At 53.7% G+C, this 24,055-nt stretch overlaps 1 protein-coding gene across 9 annotated transcripts; it reads right to left on the bottom strand.

Annotated features, from left to right (window-relative positions):
- Positions 1-4,535: 4,535 nt before the first annotated feature.
- DDR1 (discoidin domain receptor tyrosine kinase 1) lies at positions 4,536-20,869 on the bottom strand. Of its 9 annotated transcripts, XM_045826009.1 has the most exons (20): positions 18,388-18,533; positions 18,031-18,197; positions 17,569-17,667; positions 15,324-15,453; positions 15,130-15,232; positions 14,696-14,924; positions 13,020-13,167; positions 12,703-12,811; positions 12,133-12,319; positions 11,790-12,036; positions 11,203-11,298; positions 10,937-11,088; positions 9,984-10,149; positions 9,155-9,265; positions 7,840-8,084; positions 7,339-7,466; positions 6,890-7,108; positions 6,212-6,446; positions 5,583-5,732; positions 4,536-5,476 (listed from the first exon to the last, which is right to left on the bottom strand). In XM_045826009.1, exons 4-20 carry the CDS (start codon positions 15,409-15,411, stop codon positions 5,336-5,338), a joined length of 2,754 nt encoding a protein of 917 aa, XP_045681965.1. In that variant the 5' UTR covers positions 15,412-15,453; positions 17,569-17,667; positions 18,031-18,197; positions 18,388-18,533; the 3' UTR covers positions 4,536-5,335. The 9 variants fall into 9 exon arrangements, with proteins under 9 accessions (XP_045681965.1, XP_045681961.1, XP_045681964.1 ...); XM_045826005.1 differs by lacking the exons at positions 17,569-17,667; positions 18,388-18,533 and adding an exon at positions 18,874-19,011; XM_045826008.1 differs by lacking the exons at positions 17,569-17,667; positions 18,388-18,533 and adding an exon at positions 18,699-18,813.
- Positions 20,870-24,055: the final 3,186 nt, after the last annotated feature.

Below are 24,055 nucleotides of genomic sequence, written 5' to 3'. Positions count from 1 at the left end.
CTCGGTGGTGAGGCGCTTAGATTTAGAGACTCGAAACTAGGTTCCTTGAACTCAGTTGCTCCCGGTAAAATTGGAATACGCTCTGCTGAGCGTTTTCGCGAGTTAGGAGTTAATACAATCCAGTGCGTCCTCACTGAGCACGTTAAGTATAGATCTTAATTGCCATGTCCACCGTGCTTCAGCAACCGCCGCCCTGTTTAATTAGAAGATCCTAGTAAATACAATGTTTAACACAATTGTTTGCTCTGATTTGATTTATGAATCTACTGCAGTCAGTGAAGGCCAGAGCTACACACTTCCGTAAGTTCCTGTAAGGGCAGTTTTTTTTTTAAGGTTTAATTTATTTATGTAAAAGAGAGGGGAAGCGAGGGAGAGAGATGGAGAGAAACATCCATCCATCAAACATCCATCTAGCAGTTACCTCTAGTATGCTCCCCAACTGGGGATCTGCCCCCAAACCCAGACATGTGCCCTGACCAGGAATCAAACTGGTGACCTTTCGGTTTGCAGGATGATGCCCAACCCACTGAGCCACATCAGTCAGGACAAGGCCAGTTTTATTATTACCATTTTACAGTCTAGAAGACAAATCCACTGGAATCAAATTTGCTCACAATCGGACAGCTAGAAAGTGCCGAAGCCGGGATTTGAAGGGCATTTGCCCAGGAGGGGGGACTAATTGTATATAACTTTGTCATGTTTGTTTTGTTGGTTTGTTTCTTTAGCAATCAATGTTTAAAATCCTCGAAGAAGGCCACAAAACTAACAAAGCTTCTATATGGCAAATGTTATGTACAGTCAAAAGACAAATTACAGTCTAGCAAGAAGTATTTGATAAAATGGACAAAATACAAAGAGTTCTTATAAAGCAATAAGAAAAAGAACACAGTGGAAAGATTGACAAAAGAGAAAACAGGCAATAAACAGAATACAAATGACTTATAATCAAATGTAAATGTAGAAACTTAACTTCACTAGTAACTAAGGAAAAGTGAATTAAAGAAACAATAACACATTCAATTGAAAAATAATTGAGGATTGACCACCTGGCCGTAAGCCTTGGTGTACAGCATATGAGCATACTCATATACTTTTGTTGAAAGCTGACACAAGCATGCTTTTTTTAAGGGCAGTTTGGCAGTACATACCAATAATTTTAATGTGATTACCCTGTACTGAAATTCTCCCATCCTGGTGCAGAGATATACATGCAAAGATGTTTACTGAAGTGTATTTGTTGTATTATGAAAACAATGGAAACAGCCCAAGTGTCCACCATTGGGAGTTGGTTAGATAAAATGTTGATCATTGTAATATATAAAATACTGGGCAACACTCAGAGAGGAGGTCACTGTGTGACCTGGGGCAACATACAACCTGTCAGGAGGGGAAGAAAAGCAGATCACAAATGGCATAACTAGGCCAATCCCATCTTTGTAAGGGGGTTTTATATGCGTGTAAAATTCAAGTAGGTCATATGCTTCATTTTGATGGGAATAAGCTCAGGTCACAGTTCTCTGCAATATAAGGGAAACTCGGAGGCTACACTAGCCACCTCTAGATTTTACAATTAAAATGATGTTTAAAATTCAGTTTCCACCCTGACGGGGGCTTTGCTCAGTAGTTTGGGTGTTGTCCAACAAGGTGAAGTTTCAGTTCCTGGCCGGGGCACATGCCTGGGTTGCAGGCCAGGTTTCTGGTTAGGGGCATTCGAGAGGCAGCTGATCGATGTTTTTCTCCCCCTCTTTTTCCCTCCCTTCCCCTCTCTCTGAAAATAAATTTAAAAATATTTTAAAAAATAATTTAGGTCCTCAGTCACACTAGCCCATTTCAAGGGACTCACTAGTGGCTACCTATTGGACGGTGGCAGTACAGACCGTCTCATCACTGCAGAATTCTCTTCGAGATGCCTGCTCAAAGGGATGCCATGGATGAGGGTAAGGGGTCCATGGCAGGAACTGAATTTCTGGAACTGGTCTTTAGGAAGAAAATCATTCTGGGCTCCTAGGAGCTGATTTGTAGAAGGAGCACCCTGACTTTGGGGTATCAAGCCCGTGCTGCAAAACTTGCTGTGATATCTAGTTCCTGAGCGCCCCTCAGGCAATGTCCTGAAGAAAGAGCAGAGATCCAGGAGCCCACACAGGCTGCTTCTGAGCAGCTTGCCCTCTACAGCTGTGCCACCTTTGGGCAAGTGGCTTAACCTGGTAAGTTTTCTTCTCTATGAAAAGGCAATCATATTAGCTATTTCGTATGTTGGGAGTGTTAAATAAGATATAATATGTAAGAAGTATGGTACCTAGCACATGGTAGGTGTTCAGTCAATATTTTCTTTACATTGAAATATTTTAAATTAAAATATTTCATAATATTACAATATTTTAAATTTTAAAAAAGTTATCATAAGTGCTACAAAGAATAGAGTCATGTTGCTCTGTGAGTGTCAGTAGGGGGTTTGACCTGGTCAGGTAAGTCAAGGGCAACTGCTGAGGGACAGGCAGGCATTGCTAAGGCAGACAGCAAGGGGCTGTGTTCCAGGCAGGCAGCAGCATACTACAGAGGCCATGTGGCGGGAAGGACTGAGGCCGGTGGGAGGAACTGAAAGGCCAGTGATGCATAATGGAGAGAAAAGGGAAGGTCCCAAACTGGAAAAGGGGGGCCAAAGTTGGCCAAGAAGATTTTGTTCTTATTCTAAAGTCAATGGGAAGCCATGAAAGAGTTTGAAACAAAGGAAAGGGATCAGATTTATGTATTTTCAAGATCACTGTGTCTGCAGGGCTGACAAAAAACCAAAGGGGAACAAGGCAGATCCTGAAAGACTGTTGTAGTTTGGGCAAGAGGGAGGTAGTGTGTGCTGGGGGTGAGAGAGAGAGGAATGACAAATTGAAGGGAAATTTGGGAAGCAAAACCAACAGAGCCTGGTCATAGACAGGATTTGGGAGGAAAGAACAAGTGACCCCAGGTTTCCGGCTTGTGCAGCAAAGTGGTTGACACTGCCATTTAGTCAGGAAACAGTGTGTGTGTGGGGGGGGGGTGGTTTGAACACACCAAGATGAAATGCACATGAGGTCTTGGTGCTTGCACATGTCTAGAGCAGTGATTCTCAACCACTGTGCTGCAAGAATTTTTAAAACATGCAATACCTAACTATTTAGTCAGGGACACTGACCTCTTTTCCCTTAGATTGTCAAATTAAAAAATGACAACAACCAGCACAATAGTTGTGCCATGTGAGTAAATCAAAATTATACCTATTTTTACCAGATCAGCAGAAAATATATTTTTGGTGTGCCTCAGAATTTTAGTAATTACTTTATGTGTGCCATGAGATGAAAAAGATTGAAAATCGCTGGTCTAGACCTTGAATTCTGACCTCAGAGACGGAAGGTCTCAGCTCTCCACGTGGCATCTGTCCCTAACCATTCTGGGTTCTGGCTTCTAAACCCTTAGCCTGTTGGTGCCCACCTTGGACTGTGGTTCACAATGGTCTGCCCTTATGCAGGTTTCAGCAGGACTCTTAGATCCGTGTCCTGGACCACAAGGGCCTATGAATTCAACCTAAGATTAAATTATCTTTATTGTTATCCTCATCATCCACCTGGCTCATTTTGTGAATATCATCAACCATGACCCCTAGAGATGGGTCTCTGCCTTTTCTAATACTTGCCACTGAATTTTTTTTTCCTTTCCAACCAAGTTTTTACTCTTTGTTAAATGTTTTCTTGGTGGTCATAAGTCATCCTTCCAAGCCTTTGAGATAACTTAGCCTCTTTTTTCTGGCTCCTAGCAAGTCATCCATTGGGTGATTGGCATGCATGATGAGCTCAATCCAGGGATTATCCACTTGGGACTTCCAGACCTATTGGTGGGGGGTGGGGGTGGGGCTTCCAAACCCCTAGAATATGGGCCAGGAAATAAAGACCTTTATTTTTATTAACTTCTAACTGAACTTAGCATTTCTTCCAAGTCTGAATAAGAGCAAAACTCCAGCAGTACTAGCAGTGCACATGACCATCACTAATGAGCACCACAGCTGTTTTCATATCCCACTAGCCTTAGAAATCTCAGATGTTATCATTATACTATTTAAAATGTCAGCATTTATTACACCTGCTGCTAGATATTATTACATATACCTAAAAGGATGTTAATATAGCATAATTGTTAGCATTTTGGTAAACTCTATAATCATATCCATATATATACACACATACCATTCTAAATGGGTTTTAAAACATAATTCTAAGGAAGAATCAGTAGACCTCTCCCGACTGTCAGAAGGGCTCATGGCTCAAACAAGGTTAAGACCCCAGGCCTCCTGCAGAGCTCTTGTTGGAGCTGATGGGGTTTATCAGCTGATGAACCTGAGGTCCCACTGGCAAGGGCCTGGCTTAAGGAGACACAGAACACTGTTCTGCACAAAGTATGTGGTAGGAAATGGAGTAGAGAGGAGGAAAAAGAGAGGGAAGAAAGGAAATGGGATGAGGGAAAGGTCCGGAAGCAGATTTTACCAAAACCCCAATAAACTTATGCATAGCTGTGGAAAACTCAATCTTTATTATTACCTGCCTAGTGCAGGGGATTAAAATTGTATTGAGCTAGATCCATATATTAGTGTAAAAATCTGTGTCTCTCCCACCAAAAATGTACAAACCCCGAGTGATTATAGAAAAACCAATGCGGCAGCTACAATAGAGATGCCCAGTCCCAGAGCCTCAGGTGTTGTTCCCTCTTTCCCCTAATCCCAATATTTATTCCACAGAAACATACAGACTTAGAGAAATTCTAGTTCCAACACAGCAGGGAGAGGTGGGCGTGACTGGGGGTTGGGGGCAGGGATCACCCCCAGGTCCAGTGTTTCAGAGGATGGGGTCGGGGGGCGACAAGCCGAAGCTGAGGACAGTTTCAGGAGTGGGACAATTCCTTTTTGTGTCCTCCTCACTCCCCAGATTCTCAGGCAGTGGGGTCCAGTGTGTGACAGAGAGAGGGTGGCAGGGGGTGGGGGAGGCCACAGTCTTCCCTCCAGGAACCAGTGTTGTCCAGGAGCCCAGGTGTTCCAGGGGCCAAGTCCAGTGTCTGCTATGTATTTGCCCCACGATCTCCGAAGGGATGGCTAGAAGATGCCCAAGAGAACCCCATCCACAGGGCCAGCTGGGTGGGTGGTGGGGGCTTCTAGGAGAGGAGCAGGGACAGTGTCAGCTCCCTAGAAGGCCCAGCCCACCTGTGGTCACACTGCCTCTCAGAGGTGAAAGGCAAGGGGAGTGGAGGTGCCATTGGCTCCTGGGGTTTGGTGTTGCTGGCCTCCCCACCCTGAGGGAGGTCCACTGGGTGTCATGATTCACACTGTGTTGAGTGCATCTTCTGCCAGGAACCGATGCATTTGGGAAAAGGGTGGTCTCTGCTCAGGCTCCCGGCTCCAGCACCGAAGCATCAGCTCATATAGGCCGAGCGGGCAGGCAGGTGGCCGAGACAGGTACACCTACATTGTGGCAGCAGGGTGGACGGAAGGCAGGGAACAAATGTCCTTTAGTTCCCAAGAGACAGGCTCTGCCCTCCCAGCCCCCAGCCCCATCCTTTGCTCTGACCTGCCGGCCCTGGTCTCGGAAGAACTCCCCTGCATTCTCAATGACTTGTTCATCTGTCAGCTGCCCAAATGGCTGGGTCCGGCAGAGCATCAGCACCTCCCACAAAGTCACCCCAAAGGCCCACACATCACTTGCTGTTGTGAACTTCCCCTGGTGTGTGGATAAGGCAATAGGCAGAGAATGGCATCAGGCAACACAGACTTCCTCCTTTCCCCACAGGGCCATGGACCCTCGGCACTTCCTGGGACTGATGCCTCTCTCCCCAGAGGGCTCTCTCCCAATAAGCCTGTCCCTCCCTCCCTCAGCTCTGCCTTCCTTCTCAGGCTCTAGTCCTCTCTCCTCTCTTCCCTTTTCTACCCTCCTGCCCTCCATTGTCTGGTCCTATCTAGGTCCCAATCCATCCCCTTCTCTCTAGACCCCTCTGTCTCTTAGCCTCTCTTGGTCTCTGCCGCTCTGACTCCACCTTTCAGCTCTACTGTCTCCTGGATCCTTCCCCATCACCCCATACCTCCCTGCTTTCTCCAGTCCCTGAGGACACTGGTCCAAACCCCTACTTTACAAATGAGGAAACTGAATGAGACCACAGACTTGAAGAGGCAGCCAGAGCTCCCCGCCTGCCCGCCTCTCACCATGAGGATGCACTCCCAGGCCATCCAGCGGATGGGCAGCACCGCTCGGCCCTGCACACGGTAGTAGTCCCCAGCATAGAGGTTCCGGCTCATGCCAAAGTCGGCGATTTTGATGGTGAAATTTTCCCCGACCAAGCAGTTCCTTGTGGCCAGGTCCCGATGCACAAAGTTGAGTGTGGCCAGATAGCGCATGCCTGAGGCAATCTGGGCTGCCACATGCAACAGCATTGGGTAGCTGAGTAAGGGAGCCAAGGACAGAGGGTCATTGGGGTAGCCCCAGCCTCATCCTCACCTTACAGATTATCAGGAAAGCAAGGGCAGCCACCCCTGGGACCAGACTATACTGACTCTGGTGCTAAGATGGAAGTACCAGGTGGAGACCTGCAAGTAGGTACATATTCAACCTTCCTTTGACTCATGACCCTGGGGAACTACTGCTTTTATTATGTCCCCAGTGTACACTTAGGCAGTAAGGGTGACAGAGGGCAGAGGGAAATTCCCGACAGGGTCCAAATCCCTTCAGCCCCTCACTGTAGCCATGCCTGGCTTCTCTGGCCCTCATATTCCTCATCCCAGGCCTCCCCAACCCCAGAGCCTCCACCTTCCTCCCCACCCCTTAGTCCACTCTGCCTTCAGACTGGAGCTCTCAGGGAAAGGCCAGCCTGGGTACCCACTGACCTGATGGTGGGTCCCTGGGCGGCCTCCTCATCCCTCAGGGCCCCCTCAGCTGCCTTGTCCTCCAGCTGGTGGGCGCTGAGGAACTGGTTAAGGTCACCGTTCTCCATGTAATCAGTAATCATGCAGAGAGGGTCATCCTGCACACAAACACCCAGGAGCCGGATGATGTTTGGGTCCTTTAGCCTTGACATGATCTTCACCTCCTTCAGAAAATCGTTCCTAGAGACAGAGAGAAGGTAGTGAGGACACCAGGGGTGGGGGGGATGATGATCTATGCCTGTCCCCCTGCTCACGTGGACCAGCACCCCACCCCAGTGTGCACACCAACTTGCTGTGACGTGGGAGCCTTCCCCAGACAGCCCTCTGTTGTCTCTGCCACATTTCTCTGTAGATCGCTCCCTACTCTGTATAGCTTCCCTGCCCTCTCAAATGCCAATTCTGGTCCTTACCTGGCATTCTTGGTGGCATCTGGCCGTAGGATCTTGACAGCTACCAGCAAGGGGTGTCCCTTGCGCACATTAAGGGGGAAATCAAGACTGACAAGATCTTGAGGGTTCTCTACCTCACAAAGGTGCACCTGGAGAAGAAAGGTCATTTGTTAGTCAAAAGGTTTCCCAAGGCTGCCCTGACTGATGTGGCTCAGTGGGCTGGGCATTGTCCTGCAAACCGAAAGGTCACTGGTTCAATTTCTGGTCAGGGCACATGCCTGGGATGCAGGTCAGGTACCCTCTTGGGGACATACCAGAGACAACCAATTGATGTTTCTCTTGCATATCAACATTCCCCTCCCTCTCTTTTTCCCTCCCTCCCATCTCTAAAAATAAATAAAATCTTTTTTTTTAAGGTTCAATTAGGATAACATAGTCACAGATGGCAGGTTCCTGCTCCAGGGGGACATGTGGGTGTGGCATCAGAACCCCAGATGGATGGATGGTGGGGATCCTCCTTACCTCCCCAAACTGGCCCTCACCAAGCTTCTCCTTGAAGCGGAGCCGTGACCGAGGGAAATCCACTCTGGGGGGCCCATCCCCAGCCACCCCTGGGGGCAGTGCAGGTACAGCATAGGTGTTGCCCCCAGTGACACCCTGCAGAGTGACAATGTCAGCCTCGGCATAATGGGGGACGCTGTTCTGGGGAGGCGGGGGCAGAAGCGGGGCACCTGGCTTCTCAGGCTCCATGTAGTCCCCACTGCAGGCTGGAGGGATGAAGGAAAGAAAACGGGGCCAGCATCAGGAACAGCCCTGGAGGGCCACAGTTCTTCACACCCCAGCCTTCCATAGGTGCTGTCTCCCAGCTGGGTGACAGACTAGGTCTACCCTCCATTAGCTTCCTCAAACCAGAAAAAATGTCAGTGTGGGATGAGTTAGCTGTTCCAGAGTTTTCAAGACAGTGGAGATGGTTATAAAGTCTTATTCTCTAGGGATCCTAGCACATCCCGAGGAACCATGAGGTAAGTCTTGTCCAGAAGAGGAATTCCTTTACCCACCATCAGAAGAAAGATGGTGCCAGCCATCCTGTCAGCCTCCACTTTCCAAACCTTTGCCCCACTCCCTGCCAGCCCCTCCCCTTCACTGAGCTCCCACCCCCCTTCTTTCACGGCCCCCACTCTCAGCCTTGGCTCTTCCCTGCCCTTGATACCCAAACCCTTCCTGACCCAACACACCAAGCTCAAAGACAAGCAGAGACGGGGGCACACAGAGAAGGGAACAGTTCCTCACAGCCCACACAACAAGGGGTCTACAGACAGAGGAGAAGAGGCAGAGCTCCCTCTTAGCCCAGGAGAAGGGGCGACAATGAGGAGGCAACACCAAGGAGAGGAACAGACAGAAGGGGTGGGGGTGTGAGCCTTCACCTCTGGGACTGCAGAGAGAGGATACATGGGGGGACAGGGCAAGCACCCAGGGTGAGAGGCCCTCCTCCTTGAAGTTCTAGAGAGAGGGGAGAACAAAGGAGTTACAGGAAAACCTGGGCCACCACCTCAACCTTCTCTCTGGCTCTGGAGAGCTGAAGAGATGGGGTGGAAGAGGAGGAAGGGGACAGAGCTGAGAACCAGTGGGCTTTCTATATCTCAGCTCAAGGGGAGGCCTTAAAAAGGAGGAGCAGAGCAGCAGAGGAGAGCTAAGGCCGTAAGAGAGTCCTCCATGGGAACTCAGGAGAGCAGAAGAGGCCACAGTGAGGAGAGGAGGCAGTGCAAGGTGTGAGGACTTTTCCTTGCCCCAGCAGAGGTATGGGGAGCCTGGTGGAGCCCAAGGCAGAGGGGCTTACCCTGGGTGTTGGTGGGTTTAGCCCAGGCGGGCGTGGGGGGGCCTGGGCCTCGAGGGGGACGGGCGTAAGTGGCCAGAAGGAGGCGGTAGGCTGGATTGGAGAGCAGCAACGCTGTCGGGAGAAGGAGGGGTGGGGGAGACATGGGGAAGGGATGAGACTCAAGGCTAGACAGACAGGGAGAACTGGAAGACAGCAAAACCAGGGCTGACGGAAACAAATGTACTAAGAGAGACAGGATCAAACAAGGATGTGGAGAGTGCTGGATAGCCGGTTGCATAATGAATGGATGAATAGATGATGGATGGTTAGATGAATGGATGGATGGATGATGGATGGACAAATGGATGACAGATAGATGATGGATGGATAATGGGTGTGTGAATATATATAGAGATGAATGGATAGGTGAGTGATGGGTGAATGGTCGGATAGGTGATGGATGGATGTATGGATGATAGATGGATAGATGAACAGACAATGATAGATACATGATGAATGGGTGAATGATACATGCATATAGGTGGGTGGATGATGAATGGATAGCTGGACGGCTGGAAGGAACACAGTGAGTCCAGGAGAAAGGAGAGGGGCCCGGAAGACACGATGTGAGGCACAATGGAGAAGGTGGAGAGGTGTGTGGGGGACAGAGACAGGAAATCCTGAGGGAGATTATATGGTAGGGACATGGAATGATACAGCGGGTGGTAACCAGGGGCCAGAAATAAAATGAATTGAAATCGGAGACAACAAAAATGAAGGGAATGTGAAAGAAACACAGTAAGAAAACAGGCAGAAAATGGAGGTAGAACTGGAACAAGTCAGGTCTTACCAGAGCCATTGGGGACACTGGGGGCAGGGTGGGTCAGATTCCCCCGAGGCCGGGGCTCCTGGTAAGGGGGTGGCTCTCGAGGACCCGGGCGGTTGTTGATGAGGATGGTGTCCCCAGGGACAGAGAGATGAACTGTCAGCTCCTCTTCTAAGACCTGACGCTCGGCCTAGTCACAGAGAAGGCAAAGTGTGCATTGTGCTGCTGCTTAGCGTGCACACCCCAGTCCTTTGTTAAATGCTGCACCCATATCCCCTTATTCTGTCCTCACAACAGCCCCAGAGTTGTATCTGCAATGAACTCCACTTCGCAGGTAAGGAACCAGAGGCTCAAGAGCATGTGAGTCCCAGGATGGGATCTCACTCAGGTCTGACCAGTTTGTAATTGTCAACTTTAATGTGTACACCAGCCCAGACTCTCACTGAAAGACATGGGTTTGGGGTATGCCACACTTCTTTTGGCTGCTCCTCCAGCTTCCCTTTCCCCACTCGGCGTCTTCCTCAAGAGGTGACCAGCGTAGACTTCAGTGACAGGCTGTGGTTGGGTTAGCCAGAGAAGAACCCAGGGGATTTGGAGGGCAGACCCAAGGAAAGTGCTGTCAGGCTGATTGCTCTCCCGGCCCCTCCCTGAGGGGAGGACTCAGGCTACTGCATCCTTGAACCAGAGTCTGCTGCCCCACCAAGGCGCCCTCCGCACAGGCTCACTGCCCGGGTTCTGGTAAGTGTGGCCTTCTCTCGCCAAGCAGCCCAGGATGATGACACTGTGGTGACCGGCCCTGGGAGCCTCACTACTCCTCTGGATTTCCATGCAGCCCACCCACACTTTTGTAAGTGGTCTCTTTACTGAGGCCCCCTCCAATTACTCTAATTAGGTTGTGTTGAGTCCCCGATGGACCCTGACTAATGCAGACACAGGTGGCCTTAGGCCTGGAGCCCTACCCCACCCCAGCCACCCACCTTGCTGAGGAGCCTGCGCCAGTGCAGTCGCCACAGCATGAGAGCGATGATGAGCAGCAGCAGCAGAATGATGGCCACCAGGCAGCCGATTAGGATGGCAGTTGGGCTCCCCTCGGCCTTGGCCACAGGCTGCTGACCCCTGGGCTCCAGCTCTGGTGGAGGCAGGAGGGTCAGAATGGCAGAAAGTTTCCTACCCAAGGTGGGGGGCACGCAGGGAGGACTGGTGCACGGGACCCACACCCAGAACAGGCCCCAGGGCTGCTTACCCAGGCTGCTGAGGTTGGTGGGATGTGGGCCAGGTGGCCACCAGGGGGCTGGTGGGAAGGTGCCCCCCAGAGCCAGAGAGGAGTCATTCACAACATCTGGGAAGAAGGAAGAAAAGAAAGCAAAGCAGATAGAGAGGAGAGATGCAGGGAGGGGGACCTGCAGGAGCACTAGTGAGGGGGTGAGGAATGGGAGCATAATGGGTAGTGGGAACAGGGTTCCAGGGGTCTGGAGGCCCTGGCAGTGCTGGATGTTAACCTTTTAGCTGCTGGACTGTGGGAAAGCCCAGGGTAGGGATTGTAGTATCAGGAGGCTTAGAGGAGAGGATGTTTCCCAACCAGCACAGAGTATTCCAATATTTTAACAGCCAGCACTATCATACTGGTTCCACATCAGTCCTGACTAAGGGGCTCATACAGGAAAGACAGAGACAGCGGGGGAAAGGAGGAGCATTCAAATTATTTTGGGGACCCGCTGCCTGAGAAGTTCTGTGGGTGATGGGTAGGTATGGTGCCAGGGGAGGGTTTCTTGGGGACCTGAGGGCTTGGCAGTCCCAGAGGCTGGGGACTGGGCTGACATCAGGGCTTACCAGAGATGAAGGAGATCTCACTGAAGAGTAGCCAAGGCCCAGCAAAGAGGAAGCGGCACTGCAGAAAGCGGGCCACACGGCCGCCCAGGGGCACCGACACAGCCCGGGCTCTGGGGTCCCCCAGGCTGCCCCCCAGGGCGTGGCGCACGGGATCCCCCTCCCAGGCCATGGCTGGGCCCCGCTTGAAGTGACACTCCACCCCTCCAGGCAGGCGGGCTCCCAAGGTGTGCATGTTGTTACAGTGGACCTGAGGGGAAGGGAAAAGGAATGTAGGGCCAAGGCCAGGAGAACCCTGGCAACCCATCCTGGTCTCACAGCTTCCCCAGGAGCTGGACATACCCACCTGCATGGCCTGGAAGGCCCTCAGCCTGTCAAACTCAAACTCCATCTCCATGTACCCGCTGGGAAAGCTGTGGTTGCTCCATCCCACATAGTCATAGCCTGGCCAGACCCGCAGCTCCTGGCTCTTCCGAAAGTCATCCAGCCCCACCACACCATCTGCCAGCTGGCCCAGACCTCCGTACTGCAGCCTGGAGAGGAGAGGCCGAGGAAGAGTTTGGAAGAGAAGAAAGTATCTCCTACCCAGATGCTCTGCCACCCCAACCTCTGCAGTGGCCTGGCTCAGACCCGGGACTAGAATGGGCACTTTGAGTCACATGCTGCACAAAGCACCCTATGACGTGTACGTTTACTGTGACAAAGGAGTGCCTTTTCCTAACTCATACGAAGTGTCATATGAGCTAGTGGTCACCTTGCTGCCCTTCGAACCTGGTCGTCCCTGAGGCTTCAGCTAACCCATGCCCCTCCCCGTTCTTCTATCTCACCGCCCGGACTATTTGCCAGCCCCCCACCCCCACCCACTTCATCCGCCCTCCTTCCCCAGGCTTCAGGCCTGCCCGGCCTGCTTCCTCACCCGCCAACCGTGTGTGTGGTGTGTCCATCATAGGTGGAGTCATTGAGGTGCACGGCCTCGGATAAGTACATCGTCTGCCCCACAGGGGCGGTGTAAGACAGAAGTCCATCTGAGGCAGGGTGGGAGGAGGGGTGTGAGGGCAAGGAGCCTCCATCCCCCATCCTTCCACAGGCCCACCGGTGTGGGGGAGGCAATGTTGGCCAGTTCCCTCCTCACTCAGAGTGACAGCTTCCCAACAGGAGAAAGAGGTACCTGGATGCCCCTCTCCCCAGGACAGGAAAGGAGTTCTCAGGGGGATGAACTGCTGAACAACTCACCCTTCCAGAGGCAGCCGTAGAGCTCCACCCGCAGACAGACGCTCATGACCCGGTCCGCCCGGGGGTAGAAGCGAACCAGTCGGGCCACCATGGGGGGCCCAAGGTCCTTCAGCACCACTCCCCCAGGGTCCTCATTACCTAAGATCACCTGTGGGCCAGGAATTGGGGTGGATGGGTGGGAAAGGCAGATCTAACTTCCCTGTCAGCAGCTGCTGCTTGGCCCTGCCCACGCCACAGAGATCCAGGAAGGGGGATGCCAAGCACACAGGCTATGGGGCTGCAGCAGAGACCTCTGGCACCTCTGGCAGCCTGAGGGTCAGTCCACCTACTCCAGCATCATCCCTTCCACTCCTGGCCTGGCTCCCTGTATCTGTCTTAAAGCCACTCAGCTCATTGTGCCAGGTTCCACCCCATCTTCACAGCCCTGCACCCCTGCTCCAGTTCCCCCATCCCCTCTGTTCACTCTGCAGGTGCTGGTCCAGAGCCTGCCATGCACCAGCCCTCACATCCTCAGTGGTGAGCACCAGTCCCTGCCCCGTGGGACTGAGCCCTGTAGGAGAAACAGCTGTGAAGAACAGCAGGCAGGAAGTGGGCCTGGAGGTGCGATGGTCAGAAAAGGCTCTCTGAGGAGGTGACATCTGGGGGAAGAACTTAATGGAGTGAGGGAGAGCCTGTGGACATGGGTGGGGGCAGGGGAAGTTTCCAGGCACAGAGAACAGCAAGTGAAAATGTGCTGAAGCTGTGGGATGAGCCCTAGCTTATTCAGGAACAGCCAGAAAACCAGGGTGGCCCAGGCAGGGCCAGGATAATAGATTCGCAGGAGCGAGAGCAGACCAAGCTTCTGCACTCAGAAAGGGGATTCCCTTTTGTTCTGGCACAGTGGGGAGCCAGCAGAAAGTCAGTGTTGGGTTTTTTTTTTTTAAGATTTTATTTATTTATTTTTTAGAGGAGAAGGGAAGGAGAAAGGGAGGGAGACATCAATGTGTGGTTTCCTCTCACACGTCCCCCATTGGGGACCGGGCCTGCAACCCAGGCATGTGCCCTGACTGGGAATCAAACCAGCAATCCTTTGCTTTGCAGCCCACACTCAATCCACTGAGCTACACCAGCCAGGCTCAGTGTGTTTTTTAAAGTATGCTGGATGTGGCCTCTAGGGCAAGATCCAACTTCAGACAGGAAGGGCAGAAGCAGGGAGCACAGTTAGGAGACTACATCAGCACTTCGTGTGAGCTGGGATGGGGTGGGGATGACAGGGAGAGATGAGAGGCAGGAAACGGCATGGAGGTAGCAGAGACTGGCCTTGCTGATGTGTCGGAAGCGGGAGGTGAGAACAAGGAGCCAAGGAAATCATCTTAGCTCATGGCCTGAACAACGGGGCACATGGTGGTACCATTTCCTGAGCTGGAGAACACTGTCAGGGTTGGGGGAGACAGGCTTAGGGTGCACATGGGACTCAAGTTCAGCTTGGGAAATTGATGGTAAGTTCGAGACACCCATTAGACATCTAAGTGGAAAGGTGCCGAAGTTGGTCAGGTGTGCCAACACTAGAGAGAGCTCAGGTGGAGAGGTCTGGGCTGGAGAAGTTGTGAATTGGAGGATGGTCAGTGGGTATGTTGCATTTAATGTGTAGCTGGAGAAGAGCCACCCTTCCTGGCTGCTGCCCCTGCTAGCCTCACCTCCTGACCCCAGCGGTCCCTCCAGTCCATCCAGCGATGGCCGTCCCGGGAGTAACGCAGCCGGTAGCTGGGGGAGAACTCCTTGCCCAGGCCCCCGGCATGCCGCCCCTGCGTGCCCACCAGAGCCACCAGGTGCAGTCGCCGAAGATCCACTTGCAGGTACTCCTCCTCCTTCGGAAAGACTGGCCCTGCGGGGCACCATGCCCCATCCCCATCACTGCTCTCCAGCCTGGGAGGGGGCAGGAGATCACAGGGAACGTCTGGCCCTGGGCCTGCCTCTAGATCTAGTATTTAAAGCCCCACCCTTCCCAGGACTATGGAAGTTTCATTGGCATTGGCCTTCTCAGAAGCCTCTCGGCTTGTGCAGAGAGGGTGGAAGGGCAAGTAGAGACCCTAGCAGTTAACCTCCAGGGCAGCTCCGGTGTGCCAGGTACCTGCTGTGGCGAGCAGCTGTGGAGTCTGACCAGGAGCTGGAGGCAGAGATGTCTCCATCTGGGATGGTCCGGTCCTGCATGCCCAGGGCATAGCGGCACTTGGCTGGGTTAATACAGGCAGATAGATGTCAAGGCCCCCGATTCTCTGACTCACAAGCCCAATCTCTCAGGGACCCAAGGGCCAGTCTCCTCACCAGGGTCAAAATGTCCCTTCATGTCAGCATCTCCAGTTGCCACCAAGCACAGCAGCAGCAGTAGAGATGGGAGGGCCCCTGGCCCCATAGCTCCTGACCCCGTGGGCCTAAGGGGGTGGGGGCAGCATCTCTGCAGGAGACAAGATGGACAGGAGGTAAATTAAAGGGCAATCACAGAGCCTGGGTCACAGCTAGCAACAACAGAGACAGAATGGACTACCTCAGGCACAATGTCAGTCAGACGACAACAAGGGGAGTTGTTTGACAGCATCGGCTGTATTTTCAGAATGATTCCCATGTGCCAGACACCGGGCTAAACTCTGGTTCCCTCCCCACCTAGGAGCCCAGAATTCTAAGACTAGTGGGGGACTCCAGCACTTTCCGACATCACCATCCTCTGTAGCTCTGCTAGGCCCCATGTGATCCCTGGACCAGCAACTTCAGCAGTACCTGGGAGCTTGGGAGAAATGCAGGGTCTCAAGCCCCACTCCAGACCAGCACATCAACACAATTCCTGGGCAATCTGTGCCCGTGAAAGTCTGAGAACCACTGCTCTTCCTCACTGGGGTCCAGGCAGCTCATCCCAACTAAAACCATTTCATCTGGCACAGGGAAAGCTATACTGACCTGTCCTCTTCCTTGGTCTGCACTGAGCTCCCCAGGCCCTGGAATCCTGAGGGACCTCTCGGGCCACCCCTCATATCCTAGCTCTCCCTGCTCTGCCTTCCACCAGACCAGCTGTGCCCCCAGTTCCTACTTTCTGAAGGGGGAAGGGCCCAGGGCTGAGGGAAAAGCTGAGCTGCCTTGGAGAGCAGGGCGGGTCTGAAGACAGGGCTCAGGTCACCCCAGGAGGTAGGAGGAGTGGGGGACACTCCCCCATCCCTTTGTCCTCCTTCAGCTGCTCCCACAATGCTTTAGGCAGGAATGTAAGAGGCAGCTGAGACCCCACAGCTCTGAAGCAGCAGCTGAGGGGCTGACTGAGTTGTGGGGGCACCCTGGTATCCAAGCAGAGCTAGGACCAGAGGTAGTCCCTTGGAGGTCCAGGAGCTACATACACACAGGGGCCTGGAATTCCTGGGTCCCACTCTCCACCCCCACCACTGTTGGGAACAGTGGGGCCCTTGTTCCCCTGAGTAACCTTCATGCCTATCCCAGATGAGTCATCGGAGCCAGACGGAGCAAGAGAAGCCCGGGCAGAGATACAAAGGCAAGCAGAGGATAGGAGGCAGGGGGGTGAGGGGAGGCAGGGCCAGAAACACAAAGCAAGAGGTAAATAGAGCAGATTCAGAAGCCAGCAGAGAAATGCAAATGCACAGCCGCCAAAGGCAATGCTTCTCAGATTCCCCCATCCCCCCTTCTCTCCACCGGATCAGAAACGGGAGGTCAGGCCCACCAGACCTACCCCAACCCCACCCACTCTGCCCCATCACAGCCAATTCCACACAAAGGGCCAGGCACCGAGGCAGGTTGTTCACGCTCCTTTCCCCACCCCCCCACTCCAGACAACACCCACACAGCTCTGTACATACAGATACACACACACTCTCTCTCTCTCTCTCTCTCTCTCATACACACACACACACACACACACACACACACACATGGTCAGACATGTGGGTTTACAGAGCTTGCTGTAAACACAGGCAAGATTAGCACAGCATACACACACACCTCTGTGTCTCACAGACAACCCGTCGCAAACTCAGTGACACGCTCCCATGTGACAGCTACGTAAATCTGTCACACACACAGACTCCGGCCAAGGCAAAGACATATGCTCCCACATCAACTCCATCCACACCTCGGCCTTCTTTGAAGTCCAAGCCCATCACTTAGTGAAGAGCCATCATCAGATACCTGTGACCATGAAATGACAAGACACCACATATATGCTCCTGCCATTACAGGACAGTGTGAGACACACACACTCAGGCCCTTAGGGGACAGGATCCCATGGACCCACCACCTAATATACAGGGTGACCAAGCCCACCAGAAGTCAAGGGGGTGGGGAACTCGGACAGCTGGTGGCAGCTGAGGAAGAGCCGTAACCTGCTTTCACCTGTCTCACTGTACCACTCAATTCTGCACACACGGACTGGCCTCAGCCATAGTGAGTCTCAGCACCAGACTGACTGGGGTTGAGGTTGGGAAAGGAATGTGCAGCCAGCAGGGGACCTGTGGGTGGGGGAAGGCTGGGGGGAGGAGTGGAGGAGGGACACTGAGGATGGTGCTCATTCTCTCACCTCAGAACCACCCGACCATTCAGCGTGGATGGGCGGCTGCCACGGGCAGGTTAGGGAGCCAGTCCCTCTGCTGGGCTGTGGCCAGGTTGCCCCCAGGAGCTGGTCGGGTGGAGACCCCAGGGACCAGTCAGGCGGGAGGGCAGGCCCACTTCTCAGGGACCGAGGAGATGATTCAATGGGGCTACCTAAGAGCACCTGTCTTCCTTGCTGAGTAAGGGCGCGGGGGTGGGGGTGGGGGGGTCCTTGCTCAATGCTGGAACACACTTCCCCGACGTCAGAGGCTCCCGCACTCACAGACAGCGGGCCGGAGCCCCCGAGAGGCAGACAGGCTCAGACCCCGAGGGCGGGACAAGCAAGTGCAGGTCCGCAAGTCCTGCCTCCCCGGTGCGGCCCGCACCCCGGGGCCGCCCGCCGCCGCGCTCCCGCCTCCGCCCAGCGGGGGTCCTCGGCCGCTCTCCCTACCTCTCATCGCTCTTCCCGCGGACCCGGCGTCCAGCCCGCAGTGGGGCCTTGGTGGCGGCTGGGCGAGGGGCGGGGAGGCGGCCGGACCCGGGAGCCGGCGCGGAGCGGAGGCGCCGGCGGGGCTCGGGTGTCGGCGGCGGCGGCTCCCTGAGCAGCTGTCGGGGGGCCTGTTCCGGGGAGAGGAGCCGGGGAGGTACGACAGCGGCCCTGGCACCGCCTCCCTCGCCCGGCCCCCCGTCCCCTCCCCCGGCCGGCGCCCGGCCGCGGCCCGGCCCGCCCCACCCCCTCCCGGCGCCAAGGCCCGGCTCCCGCCCGGCCTCCTGCTACCTCCAGGCTGTCCCCAAGGGCGCTGCCCACCTGGTCGTGGCGCCCCTGTCGCCCTCTACCCACCCATCCCCCAGGTTCCCCACCGCAGAGGACCAGAGAGCTGAGGCCCCCGCGGCCGCCTTATCCCGCTTGGGGCCTCCCACACACCCAAGCCCCTCCCTACTCCCCCTTTTCTGGGCTCAGTTCCGGGGGAGAGGGAGGTGATGGGGGGCAGCCCCAGGGCAACGCGAAGAAGCAGGTTCCCACAGGCCCAGGCCCCAGCCCAGCAGCAGGAATTCGGTCGGGGAAGAGAAGCAGGGCTCACCTGCCCAGCCAGCCCTCTCCCCAGACCCACTCCGCACCCCAAACTCCGCTGTCCCAGAGGCTGGCTCCAGTCCAGCCCCTCTCTCCCGACCCTTCCAGTTCCTCCACAGACTCCGGGTCCAGACTCCCGGCCCTGGACTCCTCCTCAGGGCAGGCCTCCCTCAGGCCCAGCCAGCTCTGGCCCCATGCGCCTGACAGCAAATACAAACTCACCCAGACAGCTGGCCAAGAAGAAACACAAAGTTCCACCATGACAAGTACACAAAAGCACTACCAGGAAGAGGCTGGCCCTTGGGAGAGCCAAGGAACAGATGGGTGTGCACTCCAACCCACGACAGACACACAAACCCAAGGGTGCCCCACCTGCTAAGGGACTCAACAACAGACAGCTAGGGTCACTCAGAGAATTACCTCTCCCTACCATCCCCTTCCACCAAACCCCAGAGTGCCTCCGGAGCACCTATCCCTCCCGAGACAGTCCCTGGGGAACCTGGGCCAGAAGAGGCTGATCTGTGGGTGGAGTCAGGCTGGGGATGGGGCCAGGGTGTCCAAGAGCCTTACCTGGGCAGCTCTCAGCCTCTCCTTCCAGGGCAATGCTGGGGAAGACCAGACCGAGGCCAGGCTGAGCTGCACCCCACACCTCAGGAGAGAAGCTGCAGCCCCTTACACCCTGGTGGGACATTCCACACTCCAGGCCTACACACACCCAGGCCAGGTGGCATGGCCGGTACCAGACAGAAGGGTCCACTGAAGAGAGTAAACCATAAAATCCTGAAACCCTTGCCCACTATCCACCCAGGAGAAATTCCTAATTTGTGATGTTCACCTCCGCCCCAGCCCAGGGCTGTAGGAGTGGCAAGGATGCAGGGCTGGGGCCCAGAGGAGTCAAGTGACTGCAGAAAGAGGGCTGGAGCCGGCTGGAATGTGGGGCTGGGAGCCCAGATTCCCAGGGGCCAGCGAGGGAAATCCCTACCATCTGGGGCCTCTGAGCAGTGCCAAGACTGAGTGTCCACCCATGTCTCCTGCATCACTTCCAACTCCAGAGGCCCTTTGTCCTCCCAGGCCCCCCAAGGTCTCTTTCCCACCCCCTTTCCATCCAGGCTTCCCTCCCCTTCAAGCCAATGGCTTCCTCCTGCCTAGGAAAGAGAGGAAGGGAAACAACTGGGGGAAAAAATGTAAGGAGAGGCACATAGGAGAGAGCAGCTTCAGGACTTCAGACTACTTGGCCAAAGTGGGGAGGCCCAGCAGGACAAACAAGAGAGAGGAAGGACGAGGGCAGCCTCCCATAGGACCTGCAGTTCCCTTCCTGTGAGGTGCAGCTGGCCCTGGGGCAAGCAAGCTGGGTTAGCAGCTGGGGAGAGTGAGAACAGGCCAGTAGGAGGGCAGGGTGAGTGGTAGATGAGGCCTTAGGCATGAGTCAGGCCTTGATACCAGTTGGTACAAATGGGAAACTGAGGCCCAAGAGTGGAAGGAGGAGGAGAATGTAGCACTGGAAGGGAAAAAGATGTGATCAAGCTCAGCTGTGGATAGCCTGGGGCATGGAGAAAGCTGATGATGGTGAGGAACTCAGAGAGACAGGGGATACTCTGAGGCCAAGAATGAAGAGGACTGGGGGTCCAAAAAAGGAAAGGGAATGGAGAAAAGGTTACACCACATGCAGCAAAAGGTGGGAAGACTGAGGTCTGGGGAGAAAAGTGCTGGACTGCCAGATGGGAGAGTGGGGACAAGCGAAGAGGAGGGCCAGAAAGTGAGGCTCCCTGAGCAGTGAGCAGCCAGAAAGACCAGGGGTGCAAGAAACAAGGACAAAGAAGAGAAGGGCTGGAGTGAGACCAAAAGATGGAGGAAGAGGAGGAGACTGAGGCACAGAGGTTGAAACACAGGGACATGGGGAGATGAGAAGAGTAAGAAGCTAAAAAAGGACAGGCAACCATGGGACAAACGAGGGAAGATGGGGTGGAAGATGAAATCAAACCTGCTTCTGGGCATCAGGGCACAGAGGCCAAACACCTCCCCTTGGGGGCACCCTAGCCCCTCAGCGCATAGTCAAAGTCTATTCTCCACCCTTCCCCTTGTCCTGCCAGGCTCTGGGAGCTCCCCTCCAGCCTAGCCAGCCTGATCCCTCTCTCAAGGGGAGAGTCCAACTCAGTCCCCACTCCTGCCCTCCCAGTTCAGCTCTGGCTTCCTCTCACCTCCAGCTCAGTCCCGGGTCCCAATCCCTCAGTCTCAGGCCTTCGGTGGCTCCAGGTCTGAAACTGCCAAGGCTGCCTGTCTTTGTCTGCCCTTCATGGCCACGAGCAGCTGCCTGGGCCAGCTGCCTTGGCTTCAACGTGACCATGGCAACCCATCCAGCTCCCCTCTCTGAGCCTCCCAGCCCCTGCAGAGAGGGAGGGAACAGCCTGGCCTGGGAGGAAGGGAGGGGAGGCCAGGGCTGAGAAACTGAACCAAAGGGAGACCTCAGACAAAGAGCCCCCAGACAAAGGATGGTGGAGGGAAGCAGCTTGGGAGAAAGCTGCCCAGCTGGCTGTGCTGTGGGCTCGGCTAGGGGCATTTGGTCCTCCTGACAGGGACAGCCCGGGGTAGAAGGAGAGAGGTTAGAATTGATTGGTGGTGGTCCTTTGGAGGCCCCCTCAGTCAATAACACTTCTCTTCCTTCTCTCAGTTGTTGCACTCTGGGGACAACCTGAGTGCCAGTTTCCTGTTTGGCTGCCCCCACTGTACCAGTGGCCCATAGGAAGTACCTGCGGCCAGAAGTCACCCTTAGTTTTCCAGAACAACCCCAATTTTAAACATAGTCTGGCCTGTCCCCTCTAAAGTCCTTGTCAGACAAGGTACTCTGATTAGTGGCTTGGAATCCAGTCAACCAAAGCCAAAGGTGACTGGGTTTGGAGAGGTGGGGAGGGGAGGAGGGAGTACTGATACTTCTCACAGCACCAGGGCCCAGGACTCAGAGCATCACGTGGGGACCAAGGAGCATGGCTCTCCTCTGAGAGGCCAGGAGTGAACTTGCCACTCACCCTCTATAACACCCTAGTTCCTCACCCTTAAAATGGAGATAATAATGTCTGCCCTACCTGGGGAGCCTGCTGGGATGATTTTGTGAGAGGCACTTTTGATAAAAGCAACCATCCAAAGTCCACCAATGTGGGTGATCTCCCTCTGTGGCTTTCTCATGTGTCACTTGGGTCTCTAAGTTCTACCTCCCAACTCATTCCTGTTATTAAGGGTTTGTGCAGGGCAGGGGTCTGACAATAAGAGCGATGAAAAATGCACTCACTGCCCTACTGGCATTTACAGTCTAGAGGGGGAGCCAAGCATGCATGTATGTGTGCATGCATGCATATTTGTGGGCATGCATGTGTGTGTGTGCATGTGTGTATGTGTGTATATGTATGGGGATATGTTGATAAAGATTAACTGGAACTTTAAGCAAACAATCAGTTTGGAGGGCCTATGGGAGGAAGTAGGGCTTATGGAAGTTCTCACACTCTCAAGTAATAAAGAGAACCATATGAGAGAGAACCCTACAGCAAGAGCTCTATGTTTATCCTAAAGCTCTAAGGTTCCAAATTCCCCTTCCCTTAATCTCCTTTCCTTTGTACAAATACCCCTCCATCCTGGCATGCTGGCCAGAGTGTGCACATGGCTTGCCAAATCTGCGTGCACCGGGTTGCAACCTAGTCGACATTATTTTTCAGATGCCATCATGTGCGTGCACATGTGTGCATGTGTATTTCTATAAGCACAGAACACAGCTGACCTGTGTTGTAGTCAGAGCTGGAAGGGGCTGTGGGAACCCAGGTCCTTCTGTGTGGAGTAGAGGGCGAGATTGCTGAAGACCTCATGGGAAGTAGGAGCTTGAACTGGGCCTTACTTAATTCAGACAAAACTTTGCAGAGATGAGCCGAGGCCATTCCTGGCTGAAAGCATTGAGGGAACAATCCCAGGGAGGGGTGAACATGGTCATATGAAAATGTAGTGTGACTGGAAGACAGGGTCTGTCCAGGTGAGCAACCCAGAAAGGCAAGGTGAGGTGAGGTGACCTCATTAGGAGTTTGGCTTATTCTGAAAGTGAGAAGGAAGATCCTTAAGATTTGAGCTGGGAAATTGCATCATTAGATTTATGTTATTTTAAAAGTGGTTCTGGCAGGAAAGCGCTGGATGCACAGTGCAGAGCAAGGTTGAGGGAGAGGAAGGGGTCAACCCACCTTAATCCTATCCACATACCCCTGATATCTCACCCCAACCTCCCATCCTGGAATGCCATGAGGGAATGGTGAGCTCCTGCAGGAAAGCAGTGCACATTCTAGGTATTTTCCTGATATTTTTACCTGTCATTTGGTCATCTCTTTGGGGTCACTAAGGTGGGTGGGGTAGAGTTCTTCATAAAAAGGGAGCCAAATCCAGAGAGGATGTAACTTGCCTTAGATCTAATCTCTGTGGCAACTTGCTGCTTCCCACCAAACTCTTCCCCTAAGTCCTCCATCTTACTCTTCCAAACTGGGAGGAGACAGATCAGCCTCTGTGGGGCTGGACTGGATGCTCACCTGAGCCTCTTGAGTCCTGCCCACCCATCAGAAACCCCACCTTTCATCAATCTTTCATGGGTCTCACGGTCCCTGCAATGAATGAAAAGGACACTGGGGGGCACTCGCTGCACGGGTCACCAACACCACTGCAGAAAGCCGAGAACGCCTGGGTTGGGGGAAGAGGAAGAGATTCAAGTCCGTGGTGGGAAGGTAGGGTAGAGCAGCTGGGAGGCAGATGGAAGGGAGAACTGAGAAAGGCTGAAAGGAAGCTTAGAACAGCTGCAGGGCTCATTAGGGTGAAATATTCTGACAGTCATACATCAGAAAAATAATTCATAGACAGAATTTTAGAATGTTCACTTTCTGTTTTCTGTTACCGTTCACCAAGCACCTGTGGCAGTCACAGCAACCCTGAGCCCCTTCCTGATGATGGCTGCTGATTACAAGCCTTGCTGGTTGCCAGGCTCTGCTCTTAGCACTTTCCTGAGTCACCTCGTTTGTCCCTCACCACAGCTCTGGGAAGTGGCATTTTGAAATATGCCCACATTTACAGGGGCAGAAATTGAGGATTGGAGAAGTTGAGTAACTTGCCCACAGGACGGACACACACACACACACACACACACACACACACAGCAACTAGTAGATCTAGAATTCCAACTCAAGTCCTTTTTACTCCAAAGCCAAAACTAGCCTGGAGGGTCTTAGCCCTCACTATTTTTCCAACCCTAGAGATCTGTAATAAGTCTTATTTCTTTCTTTTTTAAAAACATATTTTATTGATTATGCTATTACATTTGTCCCATTTTCCCCCCTTCACTTCCCTCCACCCTGCATGCCCTCTCCCACCCACTCCCCCCCTTTAGTTC

Source organism: Phyllostomus hastatus, unplaced genomic scaffold (genome assembly GCF_019186645.2).
Source record: "Phyllostomus hastatus isolate PE091 unplaced genomic scaffold, TTU_PhHast_1.1 phas_scaffold_60, whole genome shotgun sequence".
Taxonomy (NCBI): domain Eukaryota; kingdom Metazoa; phylum Chordata; class Mammalia; order Chiroptera; family Phyllostomidae; genus Phyllostomus; species Phyllostomus hastatus.
This window is presented reverse-complemented; position numbering and strand designations above follow the sequence as displayed.